Source organism: Solea solea, chromosome 19, assembly GCF_958295425.1.
Source record: "Solea solea chromosome 19, fSolSol10.1, whole genome shotgun sequence".
Classification (NCBI taxonomy): Eukaryota; Metazoa; Chordata; class Actinopteri; order Pleuronectiformes; family Soleidae; genus Solea; species Solea solea.
The window spans coordinates 5,573,465-5,597,861 of NC_081152.1; the positions used below are offsets into that span (position 1 = coordinate 5,573,465).

The following is a 24,397-nucleotide window of genomic DNA, read 5'->3' on the forward strand; positions in this document are numbered from 1 at the left end:
GATTTTTAGTTTACTTTGCTGGGAGACGAGGGTCACACTCTCCTATCTTAATGTTTGATTAAGCAGTGGCTAATTAGAAGATCCTTATCCTCATATTTATATGCCGCTTGAACACAACGTTGCTCATAAGTGCAGAAAGGAAAAGAGACATTGCTTTGATAATCATGATTTGACGTGTGTCTTTACCTCTGTGTGTGCAGCACGTTGTTCGAGGAAGGGCCAGAGATCTTTCTGAGTCCTGCAGTCACGTATGGACCACCGGGCCTTGACCTGTCCTGTCCCATAGCCATGACCGTAGCCCACTGTGGAGAGGTTGCTGCTGGTAACTGGACCATTCGGCTAAAGAGACAAATGCAGGACAACAAATGGGAGGTGAGGGTTTGTTTGTTTTTCTGTTGTACAGTTTTTGTGTTTAAAAGTGTGGCGTGTAACTAAATAAAACAACGACCATTGCATTAAAATCACTGTCTCTTTACTCTTAACCTGAAAAAAAGCAATCTAAAGGTATACATGCAAAATATAGCAATAAGGATAATAAACAATGTGGGATACGATAGCTAGTAAATGTTTTGTAGTAGAATTCTACAATACAAAGAAGGAAACAACTCTACTACACAACTATTTAGGGAGATATTTAACTTTAAAAGACAATGTGTTTGTAGCACACAGAAGACTATGTGATGCTGTGCCATGGTTTGGGCCCAAGTGTAAATCAGAGATACAATAAAGACCTTTTCGTCAAGTGCATGTTAACGATGGGTTGTGATAAGGATTGGTTATTCTCTTCTTTTGTGCCTTCACTGTTCTTTACTGATCTTCCTTTTAACACTGGATGGTTTGTAACTTAATTTGGGACTGTTGTTTAAGTACTTCATTTGGGTTGTGCATTAGTTATCAATCAGTCATTGACATATTTATTTTGGGCGTACATACATTTGGAAAAGCAAGAAAACAGGAATTGAATTGTAGGTTTTACTTCAGCATTTTTGGACACAGTTTTCTTACTTAATCTATCCATTATCTACTGTTTTATCCTCCACATGGGCTGCTGGTGCCAAACTGAAAACTCGAAGAACCGCCCAGATAAATTAGAATTCTACTGCTAAAAAAACCCAGTTGTTCAGCAGTTTGAGCTTCTACTCCCCGTCTGCCCCTGTGCTGTTGCTATATCCACCTAAACATTTTACTGAGTCAGGTCTGATAGTTTTGCTTGACTGAGCTCATTTTCCGATGAAGGACTGTTACTAACAGTCGTTTGTGTCCATGAGGACTAAACAGAGGCAGAGTAACAACACCAACGACAAAAATCTCCGGCACATCAGCACAGAATGCCAATGAGTAGAAACGCACAGCTGTCACCAGCACCGAGATTATCAATATGACCTGATAAACAGCGAGAATTCTCATCCTGCGGTGTAGTCATGCGAACACAGAGCCGATTTCAGGGTTGCCACTTCAGATTCATCATCCCGCATGAAATTCAGCCTTTCAAGCTTTACCCTCATGCTGTCATACATTAAAAGTCATGTCAGACGAAAAATGCAAATGATGGCTATTAGTCACTGAAACACTCATTTCTTTGCCACTTTAATTATAATGGTATTTTACAACATTCGATTTTTCACAAAATCTGTCAACTCTGAATGTGGGGAAATTAACATTAGAAGGAGAGATGTACACACACATCTATGTGCAAATTATGAGTGATTACTCTAAGTTTGGCCTGGAAAATATAGCAAACAATATATTAAATATTAATAGTAAGGTGTCAAACTGGTGGCCCGTGGGTCACATGCGGCCCCTCGATTGATTACATGTGGCCCACCATTTAATATCATGTTGTAATGGCACAGCTGCCAGCGAGGTGATGGAATATAGACAGAATATAATACTAAATATGTTTGCTAGCAATGTTTTTATATATAATAATAATAAGACATTTAGTTGTAACTATTGCATTATTAAATGTATTACATTCTACTATATTCATACATATATTTAAGCGTGTTTGGTGCTTTAATTACAGTTGTCCACGTTATTATTAACTTCATTTTAGATTTACTTCTGTGTTTTTGATATGAATAGTTTTATTTTGCATCTTATATGTTTTTATTGTGAAGTACACATCGTTCCATATCAAAATAAGCACTTTTACTTTGAAATTCTGTGAAATATCATCATGAATATATACCGTGATGGAATATTGTCTTGCAATTTTTAGCTCATATTGCTCACCCAGAGATTGGCATAGCGTCCCTGCGACCCTCATATGGAGGATAAAGTGGTCGAAGATGGATGGATGAATGGATGAATGGATAAATTGCTCACCCACTACTGAACAGTTGTTTTTTTCCCCACTTTTTTTTCTAGAATGGCCCCCCCTTAATCAGATTAGATGCTTATTGGCCCCCAGATCACACCTCTGTATATAGTTAGTTTCACAATTGTTATTTGTCATTTGTAATGTTTTTTCTTTCACTACTTTAAATCAGTGTTATTTCTATTATTTCACCAAAAGACAAGCTGCTCGGAACCCACATGTTTATGAACACTCTGATCAAATGATATCATTTCCTCCAGTAATTAAAATCTCAGCGTTGAGTGCGTGGTGAATTGATTGAGAGAGTTCCACAGCATTGCTCTTTTTAAACCTCAGATAAAATCATGGCTTAAATCATCCCATAACACACAGACGCTCACATTTGTCGCCGTAATGTTGTGGAGCTGTGCCGTCGTTGCTGTGTGTCAATGTTGTTATCCTCGCTGATTATGTTTTGCATTTGCTGAGAATAATATGTGGTGTGTTTTAATGGTGTGATATAGTGTCATTATTGCTCATGATATTTGATATTATATGTGAAAACATGTGTTTTCATTGGGCTTAACTCTTTTGGGCCTTGAACTTGAAATTAACTTTTACTGAACCTGAAATCGCAGGCAAAATCGTAGTCAGTAGTAAGAAAGCAGGTCGGAATATGCTCACAGACGATAGAAATGACGGAACGCTTGACTCTAAGGACAAAGACGAACTGGCAAAGATCACTAGAGAAGGGCAGGTACATACACGAGGGGAGGGGAGACAGTGAGACACAGGTGGAACACTTTGGGGCAGATGCAGGTAATCAAAGGAGGAGAAACAGGAGGGCAGATGGAACTTCTTTTCCATGTACTATCGATCCTGGCTTTAATATCTTACTTGTATACATTGAGGTGCGTGAATGTGTCTGTGTGGGTGTTTTTTATGTGAAGCACTTTACTTTATCTGTGTGAAAAGTGCTATATAAATAAAGATTGAGTGATGGACGGACAGAGGGGAGAACTGAGGGAGGGAGGAGACACATTCAGAACTCTCCACTTCTTTTCAGCCGTCTGAATGGTTGTCAATTCCAGGTCTGAGCGAGTAAAGGTTGTGCTATGATATACTGGCGTCCCGGGATTAAGTGGTTTGTGCAGTGTTTCCTTTGTCGTCTGGTAACTTCAGAATGACCACCTGGTTTTGTGTTGATGAAGTTAAAAGATAAAACTCATGAAAGCAACGTCCACCAAGGCTACTTAGTTTCCCACAGTATCATCACGCTCGTCACACTTCTCACAAGGCTAGCATTTATTAAACATAAAAATAAAAATCTGGACACACAACTTATTTATGTAAACTAGTTGAACTTGTCTATATTAATATTTATGCCTGTAGTTTATTGACGATAGGGTTAGGTTGCATTTATAAAATGTTGATTTCTTGAGTAAGTTTGAAACATTTGCTATGATTCAATACACATTTCAATGAATAGGTTGTGTTTTTGTTTACAATACAAGGAACAGATGAATAAACTGGCTACATGACTATAGCATGTGCCGTTATATCAACTCCTGACTCACCAGGGGCCTCATTTATAGAACTGTGCGTTTGTCCGCCTGAAAACTTAACACAGAAAGTGTTTACATATATATGCTGATTTATGAAACCATACGCACGCACGCACGCCCCACGCCAGTCACCCTTTATAAATCACAATCAACTCACAAACCAGTGCATCTTTTGCGAGCTTCAGGTAACGCCCATAGTTGCCCATAAATAGTCAGAAAAACGCTCCAGATTAACATTCATTCAAACGCAGGGAGAAGAGGGATGAAGAGGAATTTCACACAATGAGAAATTGAGCAGTTTCTCTTCTCTCCTGTTTATGTGGGTCAGAGTTCCCGCGAAGGACCGTACATTTCTGCTCATGTTCAAGCATGGAAAGTGGCATACGTCTTCTTCTATGTGTACACAAGCTTTCTAAATGAGGCCCCAGGTGAGGTTCAGGCCTCAATATTAATGGTTACAAAGGAAATCCCCCCCCCCCCCCCCCACTTCACCTTGGCCTGTATCCACACGTATCCCCACTGAGTCTCTGTGTCCTTATATTTAACTCTGTACTAATGAAGAAGCTGGAATTTCCGTGGTAGGAGGCTACACTATACGCTGCAAGGAGAGAGATTTATTTGCTCGGTGAAATATGTGCCTTCCCTGAAGCTTTAACATTTCATTGCATTTATTTTTTGCTCAAGTCCAACACTTCAAAACTACACACCAGCGATGGATGCAGCATTTTTTTTCTTTTTCAATATACTTTTTTTTATAAACTTTGTAATATTTCTGCAGCCCTTGAAATTATTGTCAAGAGAATTCCACACTCCATACACTGAGTATGTTTACATGCACAGTTTTAGTCTGACTAAGACGGGCGATCGGACAACTTGCAGAGTTGCGGAGGAGGAAATCGATTTATTGGCCGTGTACGTCTGACTCAGCCTCTCTTATTGAATCAGTTTCCTGTTGACCTTTACGTCACGGAAAAAACAACAAACGGCGAGATGGATCGTGCCGTTTCGCACCTGTCGTACGTGTTAATCGCGATACAAATTAGATCGAGCATGGCTCTTGTGTTGTCCGAAGAACGACGCCACCAGTTCATACGTCATCTCCTTCTACTTCCTGGTCAAAAACCGGGGGAGGAATTTTTGGTGCATGCGCAGAACGCCAAGTCCGAGTAATCGGACTATGAATCACATTATCCAGCATTATCTAGGTATGTTAGTCCGACTAATGCTATAGCTCGACTTTGGTATCGTTTACATGACATTAAGAAAACTAAAATTGGACTTTAAAACATGCATGAAAACACACTGGCCACACGGTTGGTGTAGTGGTTAGCACTCTTGCCTTTGCAGCAGGAAGACCCGGGTTTGAGCCCCGGATGGAACAAGGGCCTTTCTGCATGGAGTTTGCATGTTCTCTCTGTGTGTGTGGGTTTTCTCCAGGTTCTCCGGCTTCTTCACAGTCCAAAAACAGGCAATATGGGCTATTAGGTCAAATGGTCACTTTAAATTGACTATAGGTGTGAGAGTGAATGGTTGTTTGTCTCTATGTGTGGCCCTGTGAAGACTGGTGAATTATCAAGGGTGTACCCCGCCTACGTCAGCTGAGATCGGCACAGCACCCCCTGTGACCCTCCGGTGGAGGATAAAGGATGGATGAGTATCTTTCTCATTTGACCTCAACATAAACCTCTTCTGCACTTTTAAACATAATCAAAAAAGAAAAGCACAGATGTCTATGGAGGGTACACATTTGTTTAATTAGAAGATTATGATCTTGAAGATTTAAAAAAATAAAGAAATAAAGGTTGAACAGTGGGTCTGTGTGGGATGTGTGTGTCTGATGACATCACACAATCACACTAAGTTCTCACAGCTTATTTTAAGGCACCATTTCTGTGTGTGTGCGGTGTGCATTTCTCAGTAGGTGGGGAAATGATACTTTCACAGGTTTTATACGGCACCCAGCCCTGCTAAAAAAACATGGAAATGTCCCTCTCTACAATATGGGACCTTTAATAATTTAACACTTTATTTCTTCTAAATGCATTATAGATCTATCGTTGTGTTTACTGCTGTGAGATTTTCTTTTTCTCACACCGGGCTCTCGGAGTAAAAATAACACCTCTGAAAAGGCCTTCAACTCTGCACTACAGAGCTTCCTCTCGGAGGACTTGCTCAGACACCTGACTTCAATCCAAACATCCACTATCCATTTTCATGCACCATCTTAGCTCAGTGGACATCTCTGAGATGCTCCTTTAATATTGAAGTAACCTCATCACAAAGCTTTGGGGAAACTTCTTCAAGACAGTGACAATGGTGTCACGGTGTGTGTGTGTGTGTGTGTGTGTGTGACCTTGGAAGGCCAGTGGCTCTCTCCTCGCCTGGTCCTTTCTGTCCATGTGACATTTGCACAGATGTAATTTGCCAGCAGACACATTGCACAAAAGGGAGCTATCAAAAAGTCCCATCACTGAGGGGAGCAGCGGAGGCAGTCACAGGATATAGACAGGTTCAGGGAACTGGAAGAGATGTTCTCCAAGAAAATGTGACGACATGACCTGTCTCTGTCACTGTGAAATAATGAGCCCTTTATCTCAGGAAGGATGCTCACTCAAACCCTAATCTGTGGAATTAGTGATATAATGGGAGTTGGAGGTCTCTCTTCCCCTCTGCCTTCCCTCCCCACCACTCTCTCCCATTCCGTCTGCCTCTCAGTGCCATTCCCATTAAAGCCTGTGCGTTTGTACCGCTGGAGTTTGACTCCATCATTTCTCCGCAGCTGCCTGGCGGGGATGAGCTATGTTATGGAGATCCCTCATGTCTGCTGCAGTGCTAATGGGGCAGGTTTACGAAGCTGTGGGCCCATTATATGACTCGGTACTGCTTCATATTCAGTCAAACGTGCCATATGCAGAATGGACCTGTGGGTCAGAGTTTTGCTTCAAAGGTGATTTAGGGAGGATTGAGCACTCGGCTAACAGATACGACTGCACCCCGCGAATCCATTTAGTCACTGTTACTATATCACCATCTGTGTAGTGAGATGTGTCATTATTTGTTTGGCTCTTATTCAACTCTTCTCAGTTCCTCATCCTATCTGTCTGTGTCTGAGAGAAAATCTCTACTTTACTGTTTGTAAAGTGTCTTAATAGCATCCCTAATAACTACATGGCCATTGATTGATTTTTTTTTTTCGAGAACAGTAAGTATCCCCTGATCATTAAAATGTGCAAAGTAGTAGCATGAATCACATGGCTGTATTTGAAATCTTCACCTAACTTAGACTACAGCCATACTAGAGAACCCAAATGTACTTACTTTCTTTACTATCTCATAATTATGAGATATATCCTCATAATTACTGAGATACTAAATACCTCCTAATTATATGATTATTATTATGACTTAGCATCTCATCATTATGGGATACTATCTCAAAATTATGACTTGGGTATGCGGTGGTAGCTCAGTGGTAGAGGGAGTCGTCTTTCAACTCGAAGGTTGTGTGTTTGATTCCTCTACATGCCGAGGGGGTGGGGTCAAATGATTAATTTTATATCACATTTTTAGTAGAGATATAAAGTAGCAATAATTGTGCAGAATTCACAAAAAATCACAAAAATAATTTAAAAAAATTAAGTTTTTCTTTGAAATTTCACAAAGTAAATCCAATTTTAAACATTTTGAGTACTTTTTGCTCAGGTGTGTTTATATAGCTAGTGAAAGTAAAAAAACAATTCCATTAAATTGCCTATGTGCTGGGAAAAAAAGGATATAAGACATTCTATAATGCATTCTTATAGCCTCTGTATATACTGTAGGTTTAAACATAGAAATGGAAAAAAGCAGCAAAAATCCTCTGCGTTCTAAGGGTTAAAAGCTCAAATCAAAATGTCATAATATGGATGCAGCTTTAGCTCCACTGTGCTGTATAGCCGAGTGCTGAATCCTCAAAATCAAAAATTACGCACAAGACAGGCTTCGAGTACTGAACTGATCTCACAATTAACCCCCAAATTGAACCACTAATGACTCGGCATGTGTTCAGTGCTGCAGAAACAAACTGTCTCTCCTGATATGCCGCATACGTTCCTCCACAGGAAGTGATGTCTGTGGACGAGGAGAGCACATCCTGCTACTGTCTGCTGGAGGCCCAGAGATGTCACGTGTTGCTGGAGCACCCGGGCCGCTACGCCCTGGTGGGGGAGCCGCTGAACCAGGAGGCGACCAAGCGGCTGAGGCTGGCTGTATTTGGGAGTCCAGATATGAGCAACTCTCTGGGCTTCACCCTCAGGGTCTACTGTGTGGATGACACACCCCAAGCTTTTCAGGTATGAAGGATGAGGGAGGATGCAATAGAAAATATTACTTATTTGGTTCCAAGGAGGAGAGTGTCAGTTTTATAAACATGAATTCACTTTTTTGTTTTGCATGAGGGTGCATTCAACAGGATGCAAAAAAATATTTTCATATTACATAGAAACAGTCAAAAGTGCTCCAATTATCCCCGCCAACACTTAAAACTAATACCTCTATCCACCCACTTAATCAAATCCACTCCAAAATTTTACAGAATCTTTCTTGGGTCAAACTCCAACCTTCTACAAAATTGAATGGAAATTAGTTCTGTACTTTTTTTTTTTTTTTTTACACACATCAGCATTTTTACAACCATACTGTCGTGAAGTGGCTAAAAGTTTTATTATTGTTATTAGTTTTAATGACGTGGCTTTCACTGCAGACATTTTGACTTGTTCTAGCAGGGAAAGAAAGCGGTGGTGTCACTGAAAACAGTTCAGGACAGTGTGACAGAGCCAGCATGCGCCCTGAAACCATGCGAGCTAAAATTAATGGAACTTGGCCATCATTAATTTGATCATTTACATGTGTGCGCCTCTCCTGCTGTGACCTGTCAAAGTGTCCGCCGTGAAATTGGCTTATTAAAATTTCAAAAATACGTTTTTAAAAACGAAATAACAGATGGTCGAGAGTGAACTTCTCAAAATAGGACGCGCACATGCAGTGACACTGCTTTGCCACAACATCAAAACCTCTTCCCTCTCGTCGCGTTGTGTTGGATCAGCTTAATAAAGTGTCACATGAAACAAGTAGCACCTTTTAGTCATTGGTGTTCGGGGTTGGCATGGCTGGCGGTTTTGCTTAGATCAAGTGCTGTCTGGGGACTTTTTTTCTGTGCTCCACTGAAGATCGCAGTAACACCGCCACTGGGAGATGGGATTTTTACTTACAAAGACAACAGATGCTCAAAGGTTGCTTCTCTGCCCTCTCTTTGTGTCATTTCATTTGCTCTCTGTTAATTAAATGTGTTTGAGGATTGTTCTCCATGTGACAAGCATGTGAACACGTTAAAGTGATGGAGAACCGTCTCCGTTGCACGTCCACTTTGTCATTTTGTGGGCTCATTCACAAATACACAAAATTTGTTTTTTTTGCTCAAACGTTCTGCAGCCAAAGAAAAGGTAAAACTGGAGTAATTTGTTTCCTTTCTTAATTAAACAGAGACGTTTTTAGTGGTCGTAGAGGTGATGGTTGTTCCACCATGCCAAAGTCCTGCTTCACTCGCAGCGTCATTCAAGATGTAGAATTGCTTGCGAACAAAGAGAAATTGGATGTCGGTGCCAAGAGCCAATTCACTTTTCCTCTCCATCAGTCAGACTTGGTTATTTGTTCATTTGTTCTTCTTTTGTTGGCTGTTGTTTGTGCTTCATACGACAATTAATTTCCCCTGTGAGCTTGAAGCAGGAATCGATCAGGTTCAGGCCAGACTGTATTCTTTGCATTTCCCTGCTCTCTGTGCTGTGTGGCTGATAAGCACGGTGCATGTCGGACTCACACCCACAGCGGTCCTTGTTTCCCCGGGATCTAAAAATCTTGAGACAAACACACACGAGCATGGAAACACATTCACACGTGTTACTTTACTCTAAAGATTTTGGGAACATTTACAGTGGCTGGAAGCCAAAAACTACACCACTGACCAAAGATTGATTTTTCTCTGTTTATGTGTCCAACAAAAACATGGTGCTGCTCTCTTTGTCTTATTTGGAGGCTGTGTGGGTTTGTCACTCGTACGGACTGTGCTGTGATCGTTTCGTGGATGGTGGATGAGGTATCGTTTTCTATTACTGTCGTACCTCCTCAATGTGGGCGGAGTCATCATAGCGCGGCTGCATGAAACTGCCATGGCGGCGCTTTATACGCGACACACACAAATGAGTGACTAGTGACTTGTAAAGCAGTTGTTTTCGGTGTAACTGAATCATTAGAATCAGTTAATTAAAAAGATTTGGTCAGAGAATCGTTCAGTACTTCCCGTCTGACACTGAAATATGGCGGAAGGGGTTGTGATGTAGCTTGCCGCTTATTGTCGCTGTCTTTCGGCAGTGCTTTGGCTAAATACTTGCTATATTTTGGAGATAAACACCCGTTTTCAGCAAGTATTTTTAACTGATCTACAGTTCAGCACTTTTCATTTTGATTCCTGTGTCGGACGTCGCACTCATGACACAGGGGCACCATGTGGCCAAGTGGAAAGGGAACTTGGCTTGTAACCGAAACGTCGCCGGTTCAAGTCCCCACCAGGTCGAAAGTGCTGGGGTACCCCTGAGCAAAGTACCCAACCCCCATTGCTCCCCGGGCGCTACTCAGTGTGGCAGCCCACTGCTCCTTATTCTAGGATGGGTCAAAATGCAGAGAAAAATTTCCCTAAGGGGATTAATAAAGTAACTAAAAAAATTAAAATTAAAAACTCATGGATGTCACATTTAACTACCTCGCTTGGAAGCTACATAGAGCAGGAACTAAAAAAGTACTAGGTGCCAGATACTATAAAAACAAGTGGAGTCGAGCTGCACCAAGCCGAGTTGTGCTGGAACTATGCATTGGAAAAGCACCTTTAAACCACCTCAAACTTTTTAAATACATATAAACATGTCTGACTAAAATTCTCAGATGAACGCGGATGGCAGATAAATTACTGTTGCATGTTTACATTAAATAGGAGCCAAAGTGGCCTTCGCACTCTGCTTGTTCTCCGCACTTCCCACCCCAGAGCTTTGACCCGGAAATTGGACTGAAAAAGACAGGAATTTATGACAGAATTAAATATTTAGAAGTCTCAGAATGGCACTCAACATGCTACCAATTAACCGCCAGCTAAAGTTGTTTTATTCTGTGGGGTGATAGGTCAACCAGAACCCACGTACAGTAATACGCACAAGCTGCAACAAGGGCATATCACCACCCAGCGGAGTGGAGGCAGACGCTCTCCAACAAATCAATTCCCCACCAGTGCCTACACTGTGGGTCAAGGGCAGTCGTCCAATTAAACTGCATAGTCAAGCTACAGCTGCAGTTCAACTTAACTGTGCATGGAAAAGTAACGGCTGACTCAACTTCTCACTGTGGGTGTGTTCTGACAGCTTGAAGATCCACACAGCACAGCTCATTTTTTCTGTTTTAGCATTGTTTTTATTTTCATTATGCCCACAGCATAGGAGGAAAATTGGTTCACAAGGTGCATAAGCAGCGCACCGAAGAAAAAGCTATTCATAAAAGCATATTGTGTGTAGTAGAATTAATATGTTATCTCTCTTTAGACAATAATTTGTTTTCATGCAAGTTTGTTCCCCCACGTCTCTCGTTCTCTATCTGTTTTTCCAGTAATGTCGGCACTTTTTCTGAAATTGGTTTTGAGAAAATGTTTCACTGCAAAAGTTCCAGGAACTAAAACAGTTTTTTTATTCGTACTCCGGTTTATGTGCCAATTATATTTTTCCAGTCACTAATTTGGTTTATAAAAATGTCAGAGAATCACATGTCACCGTTTCCAGGATGATGACGACCAGGCCACAGAGGTCCTGCGTTGAATCACAGTCCAGAGGCTGAAACAGCCCAAACCTTTGCAGCGTTGCTGCAGAATTCAATTGTTGAAGCTAAAATCGGCACCTTTGTCTGAAACCTGTCATCGATGTTGTTGTTGAAACTGACTGCACAGTGTAATGGCAATAGAAGCACATGTGTTTATATTGTCCTTTGCCTTTACCTTCTTTAATCCTGTTGGCTACTGGGCTGCAGTTCTTACTGAAAAATGTCGAGTCAGTTTACATCCTGCTGGCTTTTCCTCCTGCTACTTCATTCTAAATGCCACATCCCACTATTTTTGATCACTTGTGTGAGGCAATATTGTTACTCAGGCTGTAATTACTATGCTGCGGACATACTTCTTCCTCCTCGTCCTCCGTTATCTCCAATAGTGGTGTTGATAACTTCTTCAGGAGCTAGTGTTCTGCCCTTATCAGTGTCTACTGCTGGGATTTTGTAACAATGACTGAATATTGTTAACATCTGGAAAGCTAGAAAGACTAAAGTTGTCAGTTTCCTCTTTAAATTGGTATGAAAAGACTTGATGATCATTCTCTTTAGTCAATTAATTTTTGCTCTTCAAAATATTATTTAAAGTCCAGAGTGTAGAATTTAAATTATTGAATTGAATTAGTTTTTCAAAACCATGTTTTATGTTTTTCTTACCTTTCCTGCCGTTTATTTATTACATGTGGAACAGGTCTTTTTTTACGGATGCACAGTTAATCATTTCCAAATCAAAAGGGCTCTTTGAAGCGAAGCACAGTAAAGTACATTTTGAAGGATTTCTTTGTTCTATTTTGATTGTTCTCTGCCAATTAAAAGGTTTTCATTTTTGCAGTATAAAAGTGAATCTTTTGATGTTACCTGACGTGTTGATGCTCCATCATATTTTTAAATCTAATACACAGTAAATACTGTATCACGAAGCTTCACTTCACTGCAGCAGCAGCAGTACAACAACTTTGACATATTATATCGCTTCTAGAAAACAGGTATCATGTGTGCAGTCAGCGGTTGCTATAACAGAAGTTGGTTTAAGCAAATGTTTTGATCATTAGCTGCAAATAAAACGGAAATGTGGATGCAGTACGCCGTAAAAACATTTTTAAACACAATGTGGTATGTCTGTTCATTTCACTCTATTAAAAATCAACCTTCAAAAGACCGTCCAGTACCAGAAACTCCGGTAAAGCATCCAAGGCGACATCAGCATCCACTGGTAAAACCACAGCCAATTATAAGTTAAGCTCACAATTAAGCTGATATAGTTGCTTTAATTGATTCGTTATTTCATTTCATAAAGGCCCACACTGTGCGACAGCACAAAATAATAAAAAATATCCTCATACGTTACATGAGGCAACTTCCTCATGTCGTCCTCCCACGGCGTGTTGTTACATGGATGTGGAAATGAAGCTGCCGTCTGCAGTTTGTTATTAGAAGTTACGAGTGTTTGCACGACATTGTTAAGAAAGCAGACAGGAAGTGCCACACATAGACAGGAAGTCAGACCTTTAGTTACTTCCACGTTTATAGCGATGACGGAATTTACGCCAGACCTCTGTGGACACGTGGACGTGGAAAGTATGACCCGCAACTTACAAACTTACCTTTATATGCGTGTTATGTGTAAAGATAAGGGTTTGTTTGTACTATTTAACTACTATGTCGTTCATGTATTTTAGCTGTAGCTAATAATGTCTTCTTCAACCCCTTTTTTTCTCCACTTCTCTGACGCACGTGACCTTTCCTGATCAGGAAGTGGTCGTGGGCGAGCGCAACAGGGGTGGGCGACTGCTGGAGGAGCCGAAAATGATGCTGTTCAGGGGGAACACTTTCAGCCTCCAGGTGTCCATCCAGGACGTCCCTCAGCTACTCTGGAGCATCAAACCTTTCACCACCTGCCAGGTAGGCAGCCTCCAACCGTGAGTCTGTGTCATTTCCAATGAAGGGATGCAAAGCAGTGAGCAGGTTTTACTGTATCTCAGATCTAAATTAAACCCAGTACAGCTTCTGCGGGAGCACACCTGTGCATCTTCATCTTTTCAGCCCCCTCTCTTTTTTTTTTTTTTACTTTATAGAACTTTCTTCTGCACTTTTTTCCCTGCTTCTTACTTGGTCTGAAAGGACAGCAACAAGGGCACAGCGTGACTTCACTGAGACTATCTATCTCATCCAAACACACACACGCCTATACAAATTTAATTATGACTGCCAGGCAGTCATACAGATCCACATCCCATACTTATCTTCTTAGGGGTCTACATGCTGCATGTGCTGATCTGCCCTGTGATGTTTATCCCACCAGTGACATCCCATTAGCAAAATTAGCCCACCGTAGTGCCTCCAGAGTTCCAACAAGGCTTTTCTTGTGGAGGGAAGAGCCAACTGTGTGAGATCCTACAGGGAAGATGACTATATGCTTCCATTCTCGAAGAAGGCTTTCACTTGCAGCCGTCCTCCTGTTTGATGGATGTAAAGAGAGGATGATTCATCTGTAAAACAGTGTTCTTGACCTGCTCTCGCTGCGCCGTGGTCTGGGTCACGCAGTGGTCGGTAATGGAAGAAATTGGCCTTTTGGATTTCATTCGCTCTGTTACTTTGGGTTTTTTCAGTTGTCACGTTTGAAATGGAATGCAGCTGAAGCTGGATAATTCGGCCGTTCGTTCGTTTCGTTCATTGTCTACCACTTTATCCTCCACGTGAGGGTCGCGGGTCACTGGAGCCAAACCCAGCTGACACAGGGTTTAAAGGTGGGGAACACCCTGGACAGGTCGCAAGTCCATCGCAGGTCAAACACGCAGAGACAAAACAACCATTCACTCTTACATTCACACTGACACTCAATTTAGAGTGGACTGTGGGAGAACCCAAGGCTCCATGTTACCAGAAAGTGAGAATAAGAAAATATCAGTGGGGGAAATGAGTGATTTGCTTTATTTTTTACTAAAGAAAACCTTTAGAGAAGGATTTTATATTATTGCATAATCCAGACGTCACTAAATGGCAGACCATAGTGAGTCAGGACTGAGATGCTGTCCTATCTGTCAATGATTTATCCCATATATCACTGATAATTGCCATGATACATAAAATACAGACGTGTGTGCTGTAAATCCTTACGGAGAATGAGTTTTTCATGTAGTCATTAGCTTGGTTTCCATGCATATGTATCATCATTTTGGAAAAAGGAAAGGAGCATTTAAAGCCAATATTCAGAGCTGGTTCACTTAGATAATCACTGGGTGGCGCTAAACTTCATAGTTCTTCAAATTAACATTGTTTCTGCATGGAGTTTGCGTGGTGGACGCGTGTGTGCGTGGGTTTTCTCTGGTTTCCTCCGGTTTGACCGCAGGTGTGAGTCTGAGAGTGGATGGTTGTTTGTCTCTGTGTGTCCCCGTGAAGGACTGGCAATCTGTCCACGGTGTACCCAGCCTTTCACCCTATGTCAGCTGGGATTGGCTCCACCGACCCTCATGTGGAGGATAAAGCAGTAGACGATGAATGGATGAAATTGCCAAAACACATGGAAATGCAGAAGTGTGTGTGGGGGGGGGGGGGGGGGGGGGGGGGGATTTGTAATAATCGTCCTCTCTTATTTGCCGCAAGCCTTTCCATTGCACTCGTTCACATCTACCTTTTATCGATCCACCTTCTCTTCCACGTCCCTCAAGAATAAAAACATAACATTTACAAATACAACGAGTGAATGAGACACACACACTCCAGGGCGATGGAAGAATAACTAAGAATCAGAGTAAAGTGAGTTCACGTGGTGTGATCTGAAAAGAAAAATGTAGATGGCACAGGAACAAAAAGAAGAAAATGGCTCATTGTAATAAATAACACAAGATTTCCCATTTATATTCTATTCTCTTAAATGAAACACATCCCTGTGCACCTTAAGTGATTTAATTTAAAATCTTTTTATTATGTAAGTGTGAATTTTTTTTCACCTGATGATAGAAAAGATTATTTATAATTTCTTCAGTTCAATGTGAAAATCGGTCTATATATATATATATATATATATATATATATATATATATATATATATATGTATATATATGTATATATATATACCAATTATTATATATATTATTATGTATATATATATATGTAGTGTTTACAGACACACAGGCACTGATACAGATATTTAAATATATTTGCACTTAACCATAACACTCATTAGACATTTTGATGTAGCAGACATTTGCATGAGAAAAATTATCTTTATTTGTACCTCTGGGAATACTAATCCACTTCTCATGGTATAGATAATTACTGCATAAAACATGGCCTTTGCTCTGTAATATATATGGACCGACTACTGACTGCATGTAAAATTAGCCACACAGTATGCGTGATGCCCCATAACTTAATTTTCATGAGCAGCAGTGATTTATTATATTTCTGCACAGATGACTCCCGCTCTGTCATTAGTGGAGGATGCATTTTCGTCCCCAGGGCTCGACCGGCTGCTGCTGTTGTTTTTTTGTGTGACGGGTAAACTGCTTGATTAGGCAACATCATTGATTGGCTAAAGAGGCTACTCGTTCGGCCTTAATTAATCATGTAAACAGCAAAGTGGGTGGCGAAGCCGGGTTCAAATAACGAATGTCTTTAGCAGCGGTTTAATGAGTTTGTTGTCTCCTCCGTCTAATGCTTCCATCGTTCTCACTGTCCGCCCACCCTCGCCTCCCCACGCTGCAGGAGTTCTCCTTTTCTCAGGTGTGGGCCAGTAACCAGCGTCCCCTGCAGTGTGCCTTCTCTTTGGAGCGATACAGCCACTCCTCGTCGCAGCTCTCCTGCAAGATCAACGTGCGGCAGGTCAAAGGCGAGGAGCAGATACTCCAGGTCTATACGTCTGTGGTGGAGGTGAGTAAAGTGCTCAGGGCGGAGACAGTAGTTAGACGTCAATTAACATTCATCGCGAAACGCAATTTTAGAGGATTCGCTTAACCTTTAGTGCTAATTTGCCATGGGCATAATACACAACTCCTTATATGGACATCCTGTGAGTGTGTGTTTATAGGTCACATATTCAGGCTTTAAAAAATGTGGGGGGGGGGGGGGGTTTCGTCTTCTAATGTGTTGTTTAGACAAAGTTATGATTCATTTTATATCACATTTTTAGTTGTGATATAAAGTGGCAATAATTGTGCAGAAGTCACAAAATTAGATTGTTTTTCTTTTCTTGTTGTCATGAAAACGAGCCAAGTCAACGCTGAACTGTGATGTATTTGCAAAATTCACAAATTCTATCCGATTTCAAACATTTTGAGTACTTTTTGCTCAGGTGTGTTAAAATAAAAAAAATAAAAATCGTATTGCCTTGGTTATGCTGAAAAGAAGGATTTAAGACACTCTATATTGCATGTTCTTATAGCCTCTGTATATACTGTACATTTAAACATAGTCATGGAAAAAAGCGGCCGAAATGCTCTGTATTTTTCTGTAAAGCGAATATTTGGAGTAAGTTCACGTCGTGTCACCACAGATGGCTAACAAGACAAAACTTGATGACATAAATAAATACATAGCACCAATATCTGTCGATATATTGTTCATTACTTTTAGCATTTTGTGTTACTGTGTTGAGGTGCAGGCGTACAATATTGCCTGTACAAAGGCAATATTCAACCAATATATATAATGCAGAAAAGGGTGATTAGATTAATAAATAACGCAGGATAGGGAGACCACACAAATTAAAAAAAGTATAAATAAATAAAAATATATAATAAAAAGACAGAAAGATGGAAACTAAATAAAAAAACAACTTTAAAAATGATGTGTGTTATCAATCTCGGGGGTTAAATGATGGAACAGTCTAACAGCTGAATTAAAGCAGCGTAAAAACATAACTCAGTTTAAACGAATATACAAAATACAAATTTTAAATAAATATAAGGATGAAGAACAGGAAATAAAGGTTATAAAGCCAGACATATTCTTGTGTTGTACTGAGAACATTCAGAACATTGTATAAAATACTGTAAATATTTAAATATCTATCCATCCATCCATCCGTCCATGGCATCATGTTCTTCAGTTCCATATTGCTGCAACATTTGCTTCTTGCTTTCTCATCAGTCCACTCACACCTCCTCTCCCCTCCACTTACTGTTTCTGGAGCCGAGTGAAATGCAGAAGCTGGAGTGTCCGTCGAGTGAATTCTTCACGTCCTCTTTCCTTTGCTCAGACCATTTCCATTGTACTGACACGCCAACTTTTCCACCTCCTTCAAGAGTCAAATCTACAAGTGTGAGATTTGAAGACTTTTGTTTGTGTTTTTTTTGTAATGCACAAACTGAAAATGCACACAAATATTCATGGCTTCCTTTATAAAACTGAATAACTCTTGATTGTATTTAAGCGCTTGCTTAATGAGCCTCTTGGGGGAGCTTTTCATGTAAAGACTGAAAGTTGTCTGGATAAGTCCTTGTCCTTGTCTTCATATTTCAGTGGCCGGGAATTTAAGCGTGGCACTTTCCGTCTCACCCTGACACCTCGCTCTTTTTCTTCCTTGTGAGCAGAATGAAAAGGGAGTGGTTCCCTTTTTCACTCAGTCAGACTGCACCATCACCTCTCAGACAGGGTCAAGGGCCTTTAAAATCCCCCCGTCTATCCGCCAGCGCATCAGCGCCACCTTTGACACCGCTAATGCCAAGGGGAAGGACTGGCAGCTCTTGGCTCAAAAGCTCCACATAGACAGGTATGAATTATAGCACTCTGAAACCTACAGACGTACCACTCACTTCCTCAGTCTTCAGCTGCCTACTGCTGAGTCATGCATGCGATGCTCGAGCTCAGACACATGAATCAGCTCGTATGATTGTTTGTTTTTTTTGGGTTTTTCTTTTTTTGCATATTCCGGTCGCCCCCAAACACTTTGAATACTATTTTTAATCTAGAATTTAGGCACCGTGTCAGCCCTAATCTTCCATCAGCCACCAGCCTTCAGTGGCACGCCACATTGCTGATTTCATTATAGATGTAGAAACACATGCAGCGGGGGCGCAGGGCACCGGGGGGGGGGGGCATCTTAACAGAGTCAGAATAAACGGAGAGAAAGATGCCGTGTTTTTGCAGAAAGGTCTCAGAGCGCTGACTGACCAGCCTCTGGCGAGAAGATGTGTTCATGCGTTCGCTCCTCATTAGCAGCAGATCTGCATGTGCCCCTTGCGTAAGTCTCCAGAGGTGGTGTCAGGTCAGTATTTGCGTAGGCTGTGGAGTTTCTTTTTTTTTTCTTTTCTGTAGCTGTTTGGTGATCTCACTTGGAGCTTCAGGAGAGGAGTCAGTAATCAAGTGCTTATAACCATGAAGACTTCTGGAAAAAAATAAAAACCTGAGAGGGGAAAAATTGACTAAGAAGCTGTGACAGACACTGTGACCAGGGAATTTAACTTAAACCCAAAGTTGGTGACTGAAGAAGGGAAAGAATTTCAGATTTTTCCCCCTTTTCATCTTATTAAAAAAACACAGCCAGAATCATGTAACAGGAATGTCTGAGCTGGCTTTTTTTGTAATTATTTCTCTGAATTTGGGAGAATGTTGTCACACTGAGGAGGTAACGTGGGGAGAGGACAGTCAAGGAAATCCTCATTGTAATGAAACACTGCCCTCTGTTGGATAGGTGGTATAACAGCAGCAGACACCGCTCCATAACCCCGGTCAGCCTTGAAACGAACCTGCTTAATTGTTCCATTCTGATTATCACGCGCTGATTAATCAAGTTACATGAATTGATGTTGTTTAGTTTTAATAAAGGCATTTTCTGGTTATTGTACAATATGAATTAAAAACATTTCATTAAAGTCCTCCTCCATTCAAAGATAATGTTTTATCACCTTGGATGTTTCACCTTGAATGTTTGAAAACTCCAGTGCAGGTTTCTGTGAAGAAGGCGGCAGCATTTTTTAGCAGGTAAACCTTTGTGTGGAAAAATATTTGCCTTCTTCACTAATGGAGCAGGAGTCAGTTGTTATTTTGTCAGTCTGTCATGTGCAAATTGAAATATTAGATGAAAACGCTGGTTAAAAGAAAAACAAGCATTATTATTTCAGGTGTAATATTTTATTGGATTTATTTGTTGATGTATTTATTTAGACTGTAAAGCCGGGGATTTACTTATTCAACATATAGACTGTACAGTATATAAAAAGTGTTTCAAAACAAGCTCTCTGTGTCCGCTCAACATCACCTATGTTCCTTTAAATGGGAATGTTATATACAAAATTGACATCATGTGCTAATAAAGAAGACCTGAAACGAGTGATTGAGACCACTAACTCCTCAGGACAGACTTCCATTCAGAAGGAGTTGTTTTCAAATCAAAATTGCAATTTGAAACAAAACAATCAGCAAAATTGTAAAAGCTGCTATGTAGGCTACATGTGGGGAAATGTGTGTGTCTGAGCAGCAAAACAGTGCTTGAATTGGGCCAGTACTGTCCGATCCCGGCACTTTTATTTGCGCGGTGACGTTCACCCGTTCTTGCAAGAATCTAGTGTTTGAACTCTAAACTCTAGATGTTTGGGTTTTTTTTACTGTTAAACAAGAACAATATCTCGCCCTGTGATGGACTGGCGATCTGTCCAGGCTGTGCCCCTCATTTCACCCTATGTCAGCTGGGATTGGCACCTGTGCCCCCTGCGACCCTCATGTGGAGGATAAAGCGGTAGAAGATATTGTTGGAAATGTTAAGGATAATCTAAATATGCATGTTTATTTTTAAATACTGTAAATAGAAACATTACTTACATCTTTTGGTATCTTATTTACTCAAAGATTTCATAATTTAGTGTTTACTGATTTACTAATACAGACTCATGTGGATAAGGGGAGTACTGGCACTTTTCCCCACTTCACACACTTGGCAAAAGTTAAGAAGTTTGAACTTTTCAAACAATTCATATATTTATCATCTTTTCCTTCTTTTAATTTAAAAAGTTAATATTTTTGATGGTATCTCATACGGTAATGCTCCATATCATTTTGAATACTTGAAAAACACTGCAATAATTGAGATTTTACCCAAATTGCTCTTCCCCAGTGTCGCCCCCTGGTGGCTAAATACTTCCTGGGCAAGTACTGAGCATTAAAATCCCGTGTTATCTCCTTATCTCGTCTAATGCCTCTCGTTTTCTGGCCGGCAGGAACCTGTGCTACTTTGCATGTCAGGAGAGCCCGTCATCGGTGATTCTGAGTCTTTGGGAGGCCCAGCACCAGGACTCGGGTGACCTGGACTCTCTGGCCAGTGCCCTAGAGGAAATAGGCAAGGTCCAGTCTCCCGCCACGTCCACGACACTCGCCTGCAGCAGAGAAGAGCAGGACTCGGCATTCGCCAAACTTGGGTAGGGCGAGGTTTTACAGCAGATGAAGTCATGATGAACCTTAACTGCATGAACGCTGATGAAGAGGAGGAGGAGGCGTGAAGAGGACAGCAGGGTTTTTGACTGTTACTAAAGGGGGACCTCTCTGCTAGACTGCTGAACCAAATGGCACACACGCAGACAGACACACGGGGGGAACATGGAGCAACTGTGAGGGATCATGTTATCAAGAGGCACCAACAAAATCTTTTTTGGAAAGTGTGTGGGAGTATTCCACTCCCATCTTTGACTGGGAAATGTCAGCGTCTCGATTCTTCAGAGGACACGTCCCACCACTTGTGTCGCGGGATTATGGGTATCGGTGTGTGGAGGATAGAGTATGTTTTAGACAGACTGTCAGTCAGACTGGTGTCATGACCTTCCCTGGATCTGATGTGTTGGCGCCTGCCGTCAAACACTCTCCTGGGCTGTCAAAATGTTGAGTGTAATGTCATTATGTTGTCATTCATTTTCTAGATCTCCTATTGCTTCCTTTTCTTGCCGCGCCCCACGTCTCTACTGTTACCGCGGACGTTAGATGATGAAAAAAAAAAAGAGAAAAAAAAGAATCTGTCAAAACCCGGGATCCATATGATTGTGTCAGAGATAATTATCGTGACGGTCCACACTGATTTGAAACGGTCTAATGATGTCCATGTGCTCGTTAAAGAAGCATAAGGATGTGGCTCACATAGATAACAAGTCAATTTAACAAACAACATTCTTAAACCCATCAGCGTCCTTGACACCTTTCTTCTTTTTTTTTTCTTTACTTTTGACTTTAGATTTTGGTATTTTACTGGACCTACCTTCTCTTTTTTAATCAACTCCTCGGACATTATTACCTGGAGCCACTTTGTTCAAGCAGAGGCTTCCTCTCTGCCTGTTAGAGGACAAAAGAGAGGCAGCGAGAGCTGAAGAAATCTTCATCAGGAAGATATCAACCACCACTACCGCCCCCCGCATTCAGTCGCTCCACCTGCCCCTAAACTTAATAAAGTGACTTTGTGTTGAACTCTGTGTTGGCTCTCTCCTTTCATTTAAGTAATGAATTCAGTTCTTTAAAGGCCTGACATCCCCCTGCAGTGGAGCAGCGACAGTCAAAAACTGTATTCAGCAGAGAGATGAAACAGAGGACCATACAAAGTCCAATTTCACAGGAAGATATTACAAATCTATGGAACTCCACTTCGTTCGATGGCATTTCCAATAACCTGAGTTGATGTTGCATTGTGTGGCTGTTTAAACCTGCCAACATGCCTGAATCTGTGTGTTATAACCTTAAATTTAATTAAAACAGACGTCCAGGCCAAGGGTAACATTGCTGCTATTATTCCGTTGTAAAAGAGCAGTTTGATCGCACTTTTTGGACTGGATTAGAATTTAATCTGGAACTGTATCCTCCTCCTCTGCTTTGTCTAAGCACTTAAATTAAACTTGTGTTTGCACAAGTGATTCATCAATTAAATTACTGCAACAGGGTCAACAACTAACATGGGACGATCAAAATCTGCCTCAGTGATACAACAATGATAATAATTATATGTGTATTGATGTAACGGTTGTTTCCAACAGAATTATAAGCAAATCTCCTTTGTTTATTATTATTAATTGGACATTCTAAACTGACCCCAGCCACAGAGGGACCACATACTCTGAAATGCTGGTCCCAAGCCTGGATAAATGGGAGGGTTGCGTCAGGAAGAGCATCCGGCATAGAAATCTCTGCTAAATCAACCGCGGGGGAGAAGCTGGAAGACGGAAAAAACAAAACGGCTCAGATAAAGACCATTTTAAGAAAGATGACGCTGGCTCTGGAATAGTGGCAAAACATCTGCTCAAGCTCAACCAGGTCAAGATTCAAAAACAAATCAAGAGCCAGTGTAAAACACTAAAACGGGTAAATTAATAAGGATATAAAGGACATAAAAACATGAACAATACTTTCTGTATGTGTTACTGTACAACGGATCAGTAGGGACAAACTGGGAAAAAAATTGTTTTTAATCTTTCAAGAATTAACGTGGATTACATTACAAACATCCTAAAACATCGTTATTAACCAGGTGAACTGATTTATTTCCTGTTTTTTTATGCCATATATTTAGTGGAAAGGATTTAAAAGATGCATTTATCTTCTAAACTAACTCTCGGCAGTGAAGCAAAGAAATAAAATATCATTCATTTTCCCCAAAATGACCAACTGTTCACTGTTACGAGGACTGCCAGTATCATCTCGAAGCTGCCAAAGGAAAGGCTGCAGATTCAAGTGTTCTCATGCTGGTTCTGCAGTGGGACACCAAAATCCTCTTGACAGTTCAGTTAGTGCAAATCCATTTCCTTTGAACCATGTTTGCCAAGCAACCAAACTGGGAATGATTCCAACTTGTACTCTTATCTATACGAGCTGCGAAAGTCACAGTAAAAAAAAAAAAAGACTAAGACTTGTAAAACATTTAACACTTACGACTGGGACTCACATAGAGGCATCCTGATTTTTAACCAGCAACATCTGGCTGCTGTGAAACAGAAGGATTTCAACCGCGAGCAAATGAATTACAGCTGCGAGTATGTCACAACATTTTCTCTATATATTTCATTCAAATCTTGAGGGTGCAACTAATCATTTATTTCATTATGAAGTTTCACAATTAGTTACTGAGTTGCTTAGTCACAAAAATTCTGATGTAAGGCTTCATTTTATGTTTCTTGACATCACCTATTTTTTGCAAATCTAGCAGGAACTAGCTTTTCTCACCAGCTTTTCTCACCCAATTTTGTGGGTTTTTCTCAGTCACACAATCGATCGCAATATTATTGATCTTGTCTAAAGTCTTATGGCGTGTTTCCACCGGCTTGACCCGCCTCAACTTGGCATGGTTAAGTTACGTTTCCACTAGCACAGTACCTGGTACCAGGTACTTTTTTTAGTACCTGCTCTGAGACGCCCCGACACAAGAATCAAGCCGAACAATGCCAAACTGTAGATCAGTTAAAAAGACTTAACAATCCTAAAAATGTGGGTTAATCTCCAATAATTACCTGGGAAATGTCTAAAATCTCAATATTTAACAGAGGAATCTGTTAAATATCGCAAGCGGTCATGCTGGAAGTACTGAACAAATAGTTTTAATGAACTGATTCTAATGATTCAGTTGCACTGAAAACAATTGCGTTACAAGTCACTAGTCACTCGTGTGTGTGTAAAACGAAGTCACGGCAGTTTCATGCAGCCGTGCAGTCATCACTCCGCCTACGTTGAGTAGCTA

At 40.8% G+C, this 24,397-nt stretch overlaps 1 protein-coding gene across 3 annotated transcripts in view; it reads left to right on the forward strand.

Moving 5' to 3' along the window:
- LOC131446295 (netrin receptor UNC5D-like) overlaps positions 1-22,143 on the forward strand; it is a 197,249-nt gene extending 175,106 nt beyond the window's left edge. For all 3 annotated transcript variants that reach the window (XM_058617442.1, XM_058617441.1, XM_058617440.1), the window contains 6 exons: positions 201-372; positions 7,965-8,195; positions 13,510-13,659; positions 16,465-16,629; positions 18,291-18,469; positions 20,913-22,143. In XM_058617442.1, coding sequence (XP_058473425.1) covers positions 201-372; positions 7,965-8,195; positions 13,510-13,659; positions 16,465-16,629; positions 18,291-18,469; positions 20,913-21,114 — 1,099 coding nt within the window. In that variant the 3' untranslated portion in view covers positions 21,115-22,143. The remainder of the gene's footprint in view (positions 1-200; positions 373-7,964; positions 8,196-13,509; positions 13,660-16,464; positions 16,630-18,290; positions 18,470-20,912) is intronic.
- Positions 22,144-24,397: the final 2,254 nt, after the last annotated feature.